This window comes from Polypterus senegalus, chromosome 9, assembly GCF_016835505.1.
Source record: "Polypterus senegalus isolate Bchr_013 chromosome 9, ASM1683550v1, whole genome shotgun sequence".
Classification (NCBI taxonomy): Eukaryota; Metazoa; Chordata; class Cladistia; order Polypteriformes; family Polypteridae; genus Polypterus; species Polypterus senegalus.
In genome coordinates, this window is record NC_053162.1 from 123,135,714 (window position 1) to 123,150,484 (window position 14,771).

The 14,771-nt window shown below is 36.0% G+C and overlaps 1 protein-coding gene across 2 annotated transcripts in view; it reads right to left on the reverse strand.

The window, feature by feature from the left end:
• Nucleotides 1-14,771, reverse strand: part of LOC120535709 (tyrosine-protein kinase STYK1-like) — an 87,766-nt gene that overhangs the window by 42,235 nt on the left and 30,760 nt on the right. For both annotated transcript variants that reach the window (XM_039763714.1, XM_039763715.1), the window contains 2 exons: nucleotides 9,964-10,080; nucleotides 7,332-7,425 (listed from right to left, as the gene is read on the reverse strand). In XM_039763714.1, coding sequence (XP_039619648.1) covers nucleotides 7,332-7,425; nucleotides 9,964-10,080 — 211 coding nt within the window. The remainder of the gene's footprint in view (nucleotides 1-7,331; nucleotides 7,426-9,963; nucleotides 10,081-14,771) is intronic.

The following is a 14,771-nucleotide window of genomic DNA, read 5'->3' on the forward strand; positions in this document are numbered from 1 at the left end:
GGCGCAACTGCCAAAATGTTACATGAATATGTACCTTTTGGAAATTTAGTATTATCGGTCATTCAAAGAAAGCAAAGTGGAGCAATGTCATTAAAAAAAAAAAAAAAACGACTCCTTAGTTACAACAAAAAATACATTACAGCAGCCTACAATAAGAAACAAAGCAATAGGTGGCACAAAACATTGAGCATTATAATGACCTATAGCAATGTATGCATTTATCCTACCATCCATAATCCAACCCACTATATCCTAACTACGGGGTCACGGGAGTCTGCTGGAGCCAATCCCAGCCAACACAGGGCGCTAGACAGGAAACAAACCCTGGGCAGGGTGCCAGCCCACCACAGGGCACACACAATTTAGAATTGCCAATGCACCTAACCTGCATGTTTTGTACTGCTGATGGAAACCCACACAGACACGGGGAGAACATGCAAACTCCACGCAGGGAGGACACGGGAAGCGAACCCAGGTCTCCTAACTGCGAGGCAGCAGCGCTACCACTGCGCCGCCCCTAATGCATTTATATGAAAATAAATATTTAGACTTTATAAAAATACATTAATATTTTGTATTATGTGTACAGAGACCCTAAAGGGACATGAGCAAAAAAATAATTAAATCTTATTTCACATGCTCACAAGAAAATATCCTTTGCTCATCTGGTGTGCACGCAAAAAAAGATGTTGTGGGTACAAGATAGTTTCATGTGTGCCTGGGAAATAACTTTCTTTTTTTTGCTCATGTCTCTTTAGGGGCTACATATACGTATGTGGAATGTTCAAATATCCCGAAATATTATTTTTATGTCCCTGCTCATGTAAACAAATTACACTAGAATAACGATTATTCAAACTAATTGGGACTAAGGTTGGTCTGATATATCAAATAGCTTTTAATAAGGTGTAATCACACCTTGCCTGAAAAAGTGGCCTGAGCTGCCTCAAAAGCATGCATATTGTCATCTAATTAGTTACTCAATAAATTATCTTATTTTTCTTCACTTCTCACTGAATTCATAAACATCTAACACTGAACATCACTACAGATATACAAGACACCAAAATGTTCAGCTATTACATAGAACTGAAGACTCGAGAAACACCAGTAAAATCAATTAACAGGTTTACAAGGGATCATATTGAACAATTATAACATTAAATGGCTTTTCTCTGCCATTTAGTATAAAAACGTTTTTGTCTTCATTGTAGTTGTAGCTGACTAGATGCCCTCATCTTTAGCATAGTGTGTCCCTCTGAGGTAGCACTTTAGACAGAGAAACAGGTGCTAATTACAAGGGGCCATGTCTATAGAATAGGGTTACTGTGGCATCTCCTCAAATGGAGCCTTTGCAACCTTCACAGTGTTAGTAGAGGCATTACCATCAAGCAGATGGGGAATGTCCAACAGTTTTCTGTACTGCCTTCCTCTGAATGAGCAATGTAAATGTCAAAGCAAATCAGCATAAAATGGAGTGCTTATGTCGGCCTTTAGCAGTATTTTGTATACTTGATATGGACTACACTCTCAACATCATAAAAAGTGGACCTTAAATAGCTTTGTTAATGGAGTATTGCCAAGGTTCCATTGTTCTGAATGTTGCATGTAATCTGGATAAGTGTTGTATTCAATGTTTCAACCCATTTTAAGAAAGGCTTAAAAATTCCTCATAGTCCAAATACTTTAGCTAGAGATTCTCTTTGAGATACTGCATACAGTTATGTTTAATTTCATAAGTCAACACTGTGGGCACCCGACATACACAGACATTGATCATATTTAACTTTTCATGAAGAACATATTCAACTAACTTATACCTAAATCTTTGTGATGTATGTTATCTGATAGACCATCATTTGTTGATTCTTCTTTATGATTCAGTTTACGTCAACAACATTTTCTTCTGTCAACAATGAGACATTCTGTTCTTAAGTATAGCATCGCACATAACATGTAACACTATAACACTTTTTTTATTCTCAGGGACTCTGGAAATAATTGTTTGTAGAAATAGATATGGTGGTCTCCATATGCAGCTGGAACAGACAGAAATTCTATTTTATATATATACAGTTGTATCCTTCAAGAGGAGGTTGTTCCCTGGGATTGCGTCCTTTCTTGATGCAGAACAGATTAGAGCCATACCTATGGAGTGAGATTGCTGTCAGCAATAATTTGTAATAATTTAAGTCAAATTTACATTTCACACCTGTCAATTACGCTTACACTTCTGAAAATTACGCTTGCTTTAGAAAATTATAAGTACAATTTTCAAGCAATGAACAAACTATCAAAAATACGTCATTGACGCATGAGGCATTTTCTATCGAAGAATAAAAATCGATTTTTGTTACTACGCGTGTGCCACAAAGGTGGAAAGATGAAGTTATTTTTGACAGCGATCCTACTCCATACATATGGGCTATAGCTTTGGTCGTTGGTTCAATTGGTCCTTCGTTGTTGCGTGTTTGTGATCTAACTGCAGGTCTTGGGAACCGGAGTTTTCCCTAGCAGCATTTAGTGAACATTCGTGGAGAATCAGTCCAGGCTGTGACACTAATCCAACATGGGTTGCATCATTGGATGTTCAAATTACTTTACATGCAATCTTCAGGAGGCCTGGTGTAAATCTCACAGAGATATGGGGAGAATGTGACCGTTTCACAAATCGCTTCCAACCAGTTTCTTATTCAAACAACTTGAACATAGCAGTTACTCATTTAATCTCATAGTTTTTATTAAATTAGAACATTGTAGACTTCATCTTAAAGTCAATGTTTAATTTACTAGATTTCCTCAAGCCCCGTCATAACTGATGCAGCACATTAAATGCTTTGTATTAAGTGTTCCAAGGCCCAGTTGTTAATCACAACTTGCTTCTTAAACTGATTTCTTCTTGGACTGAGAGGAGGCGTGGTGCCCCATTGTAAGAGGTACCAGATGCTCCCTACCTGGAGTTTGCTGGCACCCCATCCAGGCATTGTTCCTGCCTCACGCACAATGTTTGCCGATGGGCACAATCCTGGATGGATGGAATCTACATAGAGTTTACAAAGCTTCTTAAAAGTTCCTAACAATTAGTGTCCTAAGTTTATTGTGTGGTCTATGGCCGGCTTGTCATCCTGACCAATAACCCCAGGCCGCCAGGTGGAGCTCTCCCTGCAGCATGGAGGTGGCCTGGATACCAGCAGGGAGTCACGGACAATGGAGTTTTCCTCTACAGCCCTGCTGGATACCACAGGAGCCAACAAAGGACGCTGAAGGGAGGCCCAAAGAGTCAAATGTGCCCTAAAACCCGGAAGTACATCCTAGGCAAAGCGACAGGGGAAGTGACGTAGCTCCGGGATGAAGAATAGAACTTTTTATCTGACCCGGAAGTGATAGGAAGTCACATGGACTTAAGGATTGGAAACACTTCCGGGTCAGGGAATATAAAGGATTGTGGGAAATTCCCAGACAGCGAGCTGAGCTGGGTGGAAGGGTGGCAACGCATCTGGGAGTAGAGGATTGTATTGTGATTGATTATTTATAGGAGTATTGTGGAGAGGAGGGTGCTTTGTGCATTGTTGATTAATAAAAAGTCATATTATTGGACTTTTATCTGGTGTCTGGCGTATAGTCTGAGGGTTCAAGAGGACGAGAGCGCCCTCTATCTTTTACAATTGCTAGTTTTACTTTCATAAAGACTTTATTGTGTGTTGATTAGTTATGTAGAGAAAGAAAGGATAGGAACTGGGGGTTTGGTAGGTGCGATTGCTCCCTGTAGCTCCTCTTCATGCCTCAGTTTAAGAAGCACATAGCGATTAACAACTTGGTCGGAGAGCACTTGTGTGCTACATTAGTTATGACGGGGTTTGAGAAAATCTACTAAATTAAACATTGATTTTAAGGTGAAGTTTATGACATTCTACTTTAATGACAAAAATAAACTACGGGATTAAAATGGAAACGTCGAGACAAACTTTTTTTTCTTCACTGTGTCCGTATATTTTTTTAACCTTCTCCATGGCCCTAATACACTTCCATAGGGTTTAATTAAATTTAATTGTGTCGTTTTATTTTGTTTTTGCCCTTTGGAGCCACTGTAAGGGGGTTAGGTATGATCACTGTTAAAAAAAATAACTCCATCAATCCACCTTTAAGGCACATGTATAGTAACAAAAATCAATTGTTTCTTCTTCGATAGGGAATGCCTTATGCGTCCAATGATATATTTTTGACAGTTTGTTCACACTTGAGAATTGTATTCGAATTTTCAGAAGCAAGCATAACTTTCAGAAGTACAAGCATATTTTTTAGAATCAAGCGTAATTTTCAGAAGCGCAAGCGTAATTGACACATGTGAAATGTAAATTTGACTTACATTTTTTTTTTTTTTTTTTAAAGTTATTTTTGACGGCAATCTTACTCCATACATGCCCATCCCTTTTGTAACCATGGCGGAAATAATCAGATGAAAGCAATATGGTGCAATATGTAATTAGCTTGCTTTAAAATGTAATTTCTGCCCCAAAAAATACAATGTATAATTAATTTATACAAAAACATATCCAGGCTAGAGAGAAGCCAACATACAGTTGTCATTCAGTCTTCAATGGGGGATGATGACAGCTATACGAACCAGTCTGGCAAGATGGGGAGCAACATTTGGTCAGCTTTTGTCTTCTTGATGGATCCACTTCATTATAAACACTCACATATTTGCCAGGTATGGGCAACTTACAACAGAGCCGTCCATGTTATTTCTGGACTATGCCCAAATAACACCTTCCTCTGTTCCATTGGCTTCTGCAGACAGTAGCCGTTGGTCATTCTGAACATATACTGATTCAGCAAACGTTAGCATTTTAAAGCAGCCTGCCCGAATTGTCTTTCACATATTTCTGTCCATCTTCTTGACCAGTTTCACCCTGACAGCTGGTTATGTATGGCTTCAACTTTGGAACTGGTGTCACAATGCATAGCTAGTTATGTTACCAGTCACTAAGGGCTTTACCAGATAACTCCCAGGAACAAGAAACTGTTGCTGTGCACTGCATTCAAATTCCTTAATAAAATGTCACATGTCCCATACACATGGTTTTATGCAAAGTGAACCACTGCTTCAGGGAAAACAAATTTTTGACACAGTATATTTTCATACTGTTTATATTTTTGTTAAGACAATGTAATATTTTATTATTATATATCTAAAGATTTTAGGTGACTCTACATGCCAGTTTTTATTCATTTCTGAATTGTATTTATAAGTTTGGGAAAAGGTGGTTTTAATGTTTAATTTTGTCTAAGTGGATTTAGTGTCATTTATATTTAAACTCTCAAATGATCCAAACTACAGATGTAATACACAAGTTCTACACAATCAATAAAAATGTAACCATAATCTATAATTGATTATTAATGCCATCTATAATCTTTACTACATACATCCTGTACTGTTACAGTTGAGAAAAGGTGCATTACCTCTGAAATGTTGTTTCTGTCAGGTCTGGTACTTGGCCTTTTCACATAGACAATAATTTAGCCATACAACTTGTAAGAAATGTTGTTTTGTTTAAGATGCAACATTCTCTTATAAAATGGGCATTACTTTTATTTTTAATTAAATTATCTACCTCCCATTTTATATTTGACTGACAGATATTTTTTCATTATACATAAGCTTATTAAAAAGGTATGCAGGGAAATTTTGATGACTAAACTTCATATCACATTAGATTAATTTTACAACTGCTTTCAGTTGTAGCCTTCACTTACATAATTTTAGCAAGTATGGAGACAGTGGAAGCGCACTCTCGTGAATTTCAGTTATCTAGTCAGACATACCCAGTGACTCAAACGAACTAGCCCATGACTTGCTGTGACAAAATTCAAAAGTTGTAGGAGTGGGCTATGTGTGCATAAGTGCTGACAACCAATGACTGCTCATCTGGAAGTAAAATGGTTACAATGTAACAATGAGGAATAAGGAACTTGGGTGTTTTGGACATCATAAACAGAAGCGAAGCTTGTCTGTCTGATGGCTTGTGTTTTATATCCCACAACAGAGTGGGAAAAAAAGAAAAATGGACTCGGACTGGACTGAACTCACAGTACCTTTTAACCCTAAATACAGCGCTGACATTGTCAGGGACAATGCTACTGGTTGTCAGAGAAAGGGGCAAGCATGACTCTGCTGGAAAGTCAGCATGCACTGCTTAATTTGACATACCAAGTAATTTCCAGTCATTTAAATTGACATGGTCTGGCAAAAAGATCAGCAACTCCAGCCAGCAAGTCTGACATAACCTCAATAATAGAGGTAACGTAATGTGATATTGGATTTAAAGGGAGCTGATGCCTACTCCAGAACAAAATATGACATATATACACACAAAAATGAATAATGGCTAATATAATGTTGCAAAACAATCTGACATTATGCATTTTAACTTTGGAAGGCTTCTCACATGAAGATGAGGAGAATAGTTAGATCTGTACTACCAAGAAATAGATTATAAACAAAATATTTATTCATCTGTGAAATGCTAAAAAAAGATGACAAATAAAAGAAATTGAACCAACATTAAAATTTTTGAAAATAAAATTTATTGTATTCATTTTCTTTAATTGTTTAAGTAGTTATAATTATGCAAAGCAGAAGAGCCCCAGCAAGAGGAAATAATTTCAATTGCCCTTAATGCAACATCTTAGAAACTGTAAATTTCTCACAATTAAATTTGTTGTGCAGACATGGGTAATATATTGACTTCTGCACTTTTCACACACTGCTCACTATATAACTTTGCTCTTTTCACACATCATTCTAGGAAGATATTTTGGTTTGATAAATTCAACTGATATTAATAAAACCTGCAGATTCTGATATCTCATCAGTTGAATGATGGGAGTAGGTTGAGATTTCAGTGTTTCTCAACCTACTAACAGAGAGGATGGTGTCTTAACACAACAAATTTATGAGGACAGCAGAGATTAAAAAAAAAAAAAAGGAAAAGAATTGGAGGTAATGAGAAGTACTAAAGAATGTTTATTATTGTTAACTAACCAATTAAAGGATCTTTTATCAGTAATCACAGAACTATTGAATTTATTGTATTTGTTCTACAACAGTGCAACCACCTAACCAATGTGATCATTTTATAAATAATGTATTCTGAAAACTGCACTTTAGGTGAAATATATCCATCTGAATATTAACTAATATACAGGTATATTCAAACAAATATATATTTCTTATATGTAACATTGAAGTCTCAATTTTTAGTCCAGGTAACAGCTCTAATCTTTACATTTTTACATTAATCTCATGTAAAGAAAGCAATACCTACCAAGGCAATGAGCCAGTAGCTCCATTCTGTCTGAGCCAAAGAATACTTCTTTCTTACTATCAACATGTGCAATGATAAATGGGAAACCAAATGCCTACAGGAGAAAGGTTAGGATTGTTGAGTCAAACACAAATGGTGGTAAGAAAAGATGTGAGACAAAAAATATCAAAACACAGGTAAAAAATAAAGGGCCGATGGGTGATATAAACAAAAAATGAATAGAAACTATTATGAAGTTCTGTGTATCCAATAAACTAACAACTGGAGGAAAAATAACACTGGTATACAGTGATTTTGGTACCAACGATGTCTGAATGGTTTTATATTAAGTTTATGGTGCGGATTAAGAATATGACTTTGGTTTTGCCAGATTGGTTCTAGTATCTGAGATATTTAATAGTTAATTAATGCAACACAAAAAGCATTCAGAATTGCAAGAATATTTTTATTTTAGTTACAACTAGTAAGTAAACAGTCTAACATCATACAAAAAATACATTAAAAATATCTAACAGTGACAGGAAAAAAAGTTATGTATGATTTTATTAATTAATACAATATTAGTTATTAATTGTTATTAATGTTAAGGCTTCAAAAAACACTGTTTATGCGATTTCCTTTCATGTGTGTTAATCAGGACAATCATGCTGGAGACTCCAACAGTAGTCTGCCATCATGTGCATGTCCCATCTGCCTTGATATCTCTCCTCCATCACCTTCATATCCTGGTGGAACCTCTTGCCTTGTTCCTCGCTGAAGTTTCCAAAGTTATATGGAAATCTGTTTAAATGGCTATGGAGACAGTGCATCTTTATGCTTATATTAACTCCCAAATTTCTGAAGTTAGCAAGCATATCTTGCACCAATTGTTGATAATTGTATACTCTGTGATTACCCAAGTAGTTCTTCACAACAGCGACAAAACTCTTCCAGGCCGAAACCTCAGTGTCATTCATGCATTTGGTAAAACTGGAGTTTACGAATTGGAGGACCATCAAAAATTCCAGCATTTAGTTCTTCCATGCTCAGTCCAGGGAATGATCTACAAATGTACTTGAAGCAATTACGCATTTTGTCCAAAGCCCTAACAAATGGCTTCATCAATCCTAGCTTAATATAAAGCGGTGGGAGAATGATTTTGTTCTTGTCCACCAGCGGCTTGTTGATGATATTCGCAATGCCAACAATCATTTCTTCCCTTTGTAGGCCATAACACTTTTATCCAATGATCTTGCATGGGTATTTTGTTTATCCAGATTGCTGTCCAAGCAAGAAGTTCACATTTCTTCAGATCAACACAAATTGACCACAGATGTTCATGATACCGGATTTTCTGTAATACGATTTTTACATTTTCATATTCTAAGTTTTGCTGAGTAAACAATGGGAAGAGACACATAACGGTTACCATCGTGCAAGAGAACACATTTCAAGCTTCTAATGGAGCAGTCTATAAAAAGCCGCTAGTCTTCTGGTCGATATTCTGTTAGTCCCATTTGAAGTACAATTCCTCTTGGTTGAAATATGGGAGAAGCCTCTCTTCTCTTGTCCGATAGGCTGTAATTTTAACTTCCGCCTTTATTAAGATTTCGTTCATTAAGTCTGGACGCTGAAAGTTCAGATGCTTGCTTGGACAGATTTAAATCTCAAATCAGGTCATTGAGTTCTTTTTGGCTTAATGGTTGAGACGTCAAAGAGCTTCCCTCAAATTCACTTCTACTGCTACTACCTGCCATACACTCCAATCTCTGCCTCTCTTCAGAGTCTGACAGTGGCTGGTTTGGTAGTCTGGTAAACACTGGTATGGGAACGTCATTGCCATGTGGAATAGGTTGTCTTGCGGATTCCAAATCAGGATAATCTCACCGAGCTTTCTTGTAACGATTAAAGCCTTTAATCTTTACAACGCAAAAATAACAATCGTCATGGTGGATTTCCGGTTCTCTCCATATCATTGGCACACCAAAGTTTAAACTTTTTCTTTTGCCTTTTGTCCACTGTCATAGGTGCTCCACACATGTTTTGCAAAACATATGAGAGCCCAAGACTTATCCTGGTCTCCAAGCTGTACTCCAAAATAAGCCAGGTATACTCGATACACAAAGTCTGTGATATTTCTTCTTTGTTTTTCAACCATGTACTCTCCACAGATGTTTCAGAATACATCAGGCTTGTTGATGCAGGCTCCTCTTCATGAAGTCATAATTTTTACATGTATTTATATACTTATTAAGACAGAACTTTTTGGGTATAAATCAAGACTGGGTTGAAAAACTTATACTGTAGCCCACTTCTTTCCTCTACAAATTCACAGTTGAATTCTGGCTTCAAAAAGTCACTTTTATAGCATTGTAGGCCTACAAATTGAAATACAAAATAATTATATGGGATATTTCATTACCTAAGACACTGTTTAAAAAGTCAAAAGACAGACCAAAAGCTATTGCATTTGCTATCACACACAAGTTGCATTGGGGAAATACATTATTTTCATGGATGTCCATTATCTCAAAAACTAGAACCAATTCAGCAAAAGTAATGTTTGAATTCAGCACCCTTAAAATACCCTAAATACATTCAAAAACCTTGGCAACTGAAAAAAAAATTTTTTTTGTAGATCTGTGATACACACCCCATTGTCGAGTGCTTCTTGGGTTGTAGATTTCAGGCTGTCTTTGACTTCTTGAGATTTAGAAAATTCAATAAGTTTGATTGCCTGATCTTTAGAAAGTCCTATAGCAGTGGCTACCTACATAAGAAAAATAAAACCTTATTATAATACAATAAACAAACAAAGTAGGTCAGTGTATTTACTCTTAACTAACTTTTTGCTACATAAGCATATGTAGCAAGATTTAAATTCTCTGTGCAAAAAAGATGGTACTGAAGTTTTATTAATTATATATATAAAAAAAGATACAACTGTGAACATATTTCATACATTCTACAAAAGTAAGCAAAACTTCAGCAATATTAGTTTTGTATTTTTATCTGGTGAAATACAGCCTTTTTACACAAATGAATATATCACATTTTCCCACCTCTACTTGGTATAGCCCTGCATAATATACTTAATATTTAATTTTAAATTTGATAAAATTTACCAAGCAAAGCAAGGATAATTGAATGTTTCTAATAAGGTTTTGGGAAACTTGCCTACCGTATATACTCATGTATAAGTCGGGTCTTGAAACCCGAAAAATCGATCATAAAATCGGACCCCCAACTTATAAGCCCGTTCAAAAATGTGACTTTTTTTTTTTTACTACTTGCTTCCTCCAATCTTGCATCAGTTTCTCAGATGCATCAAATTTTGCTGCAGCAGAGCAGCTACCAATTTCTTTCACTACTTCAACGACATTTAATTTAAAACCAGCTTCATATTTTCTTCTGATCGAGCGCTCCATCGTAGATAAGGGATGCTCTTATGATAAAGGTGTATGAGGGTGTGAGATACAAAAAACATAAATCGGTGCAAATGCTGCTTCGGAATAGTTCAGGTATTACCGTGTGGTCATGTAGGTACAATACATAAAGATGGAGAAAAAAAAAAAAAAGGCAGTGTGCTCCGTGGTTACTCTCTCAGGTGGGCGTTAGCATATCATAATCTCTTGGACCAATAGCGCGAGTTTTCCGCATTCAACTTATACAACCATTATAAAATACCAGAAATTATACAGTAAAATCAAGCCCCGACTTATCCGTAGGAGAACTTATCCGTGAATATATACGGTAATTTTTAGTTTTATAAAAAATTGGCCTATTTGAATGAAGATCAAAGAGTCTTTTGTTTTTACCAAGGTTAGGAAACAGTTCCCTGTGACCTTGAATACAGATTGACAGTCTTGTGGGGGTTTGAATTAGAGTGGGGGTTAGCTCTAGACTTCAAAATCACTAAAATGAGGACTGGATAAAACTGATGGGATATCCTGTCATCTAAGGCTATCAGCTTTTTTGGTCTCTTTTACCAGCTCACTATGGCCTTTTATTTTCTCTCTTCTGGCATTTGATGGGTTGTCTGCCCTCTGACATTCTAGAAGAACACTGTTTCAATCCAAGGTTCCAGTCTCTATCTCGTTCTTTTGTGCAAAATCTCTGCAAGTTACACGTAAGCTCTGGTTTGTAATCACTCCTAAACTTTAACAGTCAGCATATACAAAATAAACTTTAAAGTTGTGAAGTATCACCAAACATTAGTATAAGAAATTACTACAACAAATGTGCTGAACCACCACCAATATTAAAACACCACAATTTTTGATAGTTTCACTATAGCTACATTTCTGGCAGGCTCTAATTATAGCATGCAAATGAAAGCAATACTGAAGAATTCATTAATAAGTATATGAAATCTAAAGAGCAATCCTAACACACAAGTTTAAGGATCAATATTAAAAGAGAAACATATATATGCTAATTCCACAAAGACATTTTCCTCAGAATCTGAGAACAGTTCATTTCACTTACAGCATTTGGATCATTTCATGCAGACAGTGAAAACAGATGAATTTGTAAAATACTCCCGATGTGTTACACAAATGAACAGAATAGAAAAATCTAAACTACTATTAAAATGCACTTTAATTCAGGGAAACCTGTTTAGTTCTATTCCAAGAACATCTGTACTTGCTGAATTATAGCATGACAAAATCTGTATGTTTGTGGGCACCAGACCATCAAAATGCTTATAAGGAAATCCTCAATAGCAATTCTTTGTGAACACAGATGAGTGGATTTTCTTGAAGGCAGATAACATGACAAAATATTTTAACTCTGATTCTTGATTATTGTCAGGACGAACTAGCTGCTTTCCTCCTCTTGTTGTAGTGTTACTTGGTGCTTTGCAGCTAATTTTAAGCAACGGATCCATGCAAGATCTAAAGTGAAGTTGAAGACTTAAAGGAGACACATTAGAAAGGAAAATTGGAAACATGAGAAGAGGGCAATAATGCACAGAAAGACAAAGTGACTCTGTAATAACAGACAACACTACTAACTAAACCCTAGAGGTTTTATTTTTCCTTATTGTGAGTGTAGTACTTTACCTGTTTAAAATGTTTATGATGTCACTTTGTCTGATTTGTCCTTGAAAGTTGCCTTGGGAAAAAGGGTTTGCTAAATGAAGATTAAAAATAATAAATCACTTCTATGGTTACTAACCTATTTATAAATTTGGTTCAATCCTTCTTTTTCAATTTAAATTAACACACCATACTTTTGACTATTTTTCCTTCTCTGAAAGTAATTTTACACAGAGCTTTTTGTCTTTCATCTGTACTGTCTGCTGATGGGTGCGTTTCTATTTTCAAAGAATTGTCTTTGAGGGTAATTCATTTTTACATCTAGTAATTCTGGACCCCTTACTCATATCTGAATATTTATATTTTACTAATCTCAGCTATCTACATCAACTGAAAGTACATAGCCTACTACTTATTACTGCCTCTAGCTTTTCTCAGTCAAGTATGTTGCAGATACTTTCCATCATATTCCTATCTCAGCCAATCTGAAATCATAGATGAAGAATAAAAAATATATAATAATACAAATGTTGATTTCATCGTTCAAGCAACATTTCACTTTATTTTCTTCCTGTCTTATTAGCGGAGTTGCATGATTAACTTAATAAACAAGACCTAGCTCAGAAATAAGCAAAAATGTCAAAAGTTAGGAATGCTGATGAGAATTATAACTGAAGGATTCATTTCACTTGTAAACAATTTATGTACTGCTCCTTACCTTTGTAATAAAATCATTTCATTGACATGTGGAACAAAATAGTTTTTGCAAGAATTTAAAAAAATGTCTGATTATTGTGACACACAGAAATTGAGGTACATTTCTGCCAGGATGAAGATGGGAAGTACGCAAAGGTGCTCACACCAATTTGAAAAACGGACAATGCAAGGGACACGTGTAATGTTTCTGTGAAAACGTATTTAGACACTGTGAGATCTGTTGTATTATTACAGTGAATTCAGCGAGATTCAGTTTTCATACATTGTACCCTGGCAGTATATGGAGAAAAGCCTGTGTGGAAAAAATAGCACAGATTCTTAATTCCTTTGCTTAAAATAAAATATTTGTTCAGATCATCTGCTAGAATAATTCCCATCTGTTAGGCTTGATTTAACTTAACCCTGAAACATACAAACTGAGCTAAATTTGTTTATTGCCATCAGAAGGGCATTGTCACTACACAGATTCTACAGGCACATCATTCCACTAATTAAAGAATTCTACAAAACTTTTAGAGAAAAGGTAGTTGTCTGTCACTTTGGAAAGGGTTCAATAGTAGATTCTAAGGCTCTCTGAAACACAGCCAGAGCCATGCTATACAAATGGTGAATGTTTGACACATTATTGAATCTTTCTATGGGTGGGTGTTAGGCAAAAATCTCAAGAACTTTCCATAATAGTATACAGAGCAACATCTACAGATTGTAATTCACCTAAACCTAGCCAAAGTTCATAACTCCACTATCAAAATAGCACTTGGAAAAGATGAGATTTATGGTAAAGTAGAAATGCAGACACCGCTCCTCACTATACTAACAAGCTTAAGTGATCAACTCACTTTGCCAAAGTGCACTTGAACAATGTTCCATGGACAACTTTTGGCTAAAATAACAATAAAATATAATAAATATAAATATAATAAATATTATAAATATAATACAATTCCTGCCTATATGGTATCAGTAAGGCCACTCTTTCTAGACTCCAACTGGCTCAAAATGCGGCTGCAAGGCTTCTAACTGGAAGCAGCAGAAGCCAACACATTACGCCAATTTTAAAAACCCTACACTGGCTGCCGGTTAGATTCAGAATTAATTTTAAGATACTCCTCTTAACCTATAAGGCACTAAACTGTCTAGCCCCGCATATTTGAGTGTCTTGCTCCATCCTCACAATCCTCTTTGGTTCTTAGATCCGCAGATCAGTTGCTCCTAACTGTTCCCAAGGCACGTTTTAAAGCTCGTGGTGAAAGGGCTTTGTCCGTCTGTGCTCCCAGGCTCTGGAACTCCCAACCTTTAGTGGTTAGAAAAGCCACCTCAGTCGCCTCATTTAAATCACGCCTAAAAACACACTTCTTTACATTAGCTTTTACTTCTTAACCTGTCTCATTTCCACTTGTTTCTGCATATTTACCCATTTTATTGGGTCCTCTGGCCTGTTTTTAGTATCTCTGTTTTAATTTCTCTCTTAATGTTTGTGTTTAATATTTTGTTTTTAGTCTTGCTTCTTTTTAACTGTACAGCGCTTCGGTCAGTTGTAATGCTGTGTTTTTAAGCGCTCAACAAATAAAAATGGTATGGTAATGGTATGGTAAAATAATCCCAATTGCATCTACAGAAAGCCTAAAGCAGCATTCCATATTAAGAACCTGTTACCCATTTTACCCATTGCCAGACATGTTAAAGGTATTGTTATGGTTTG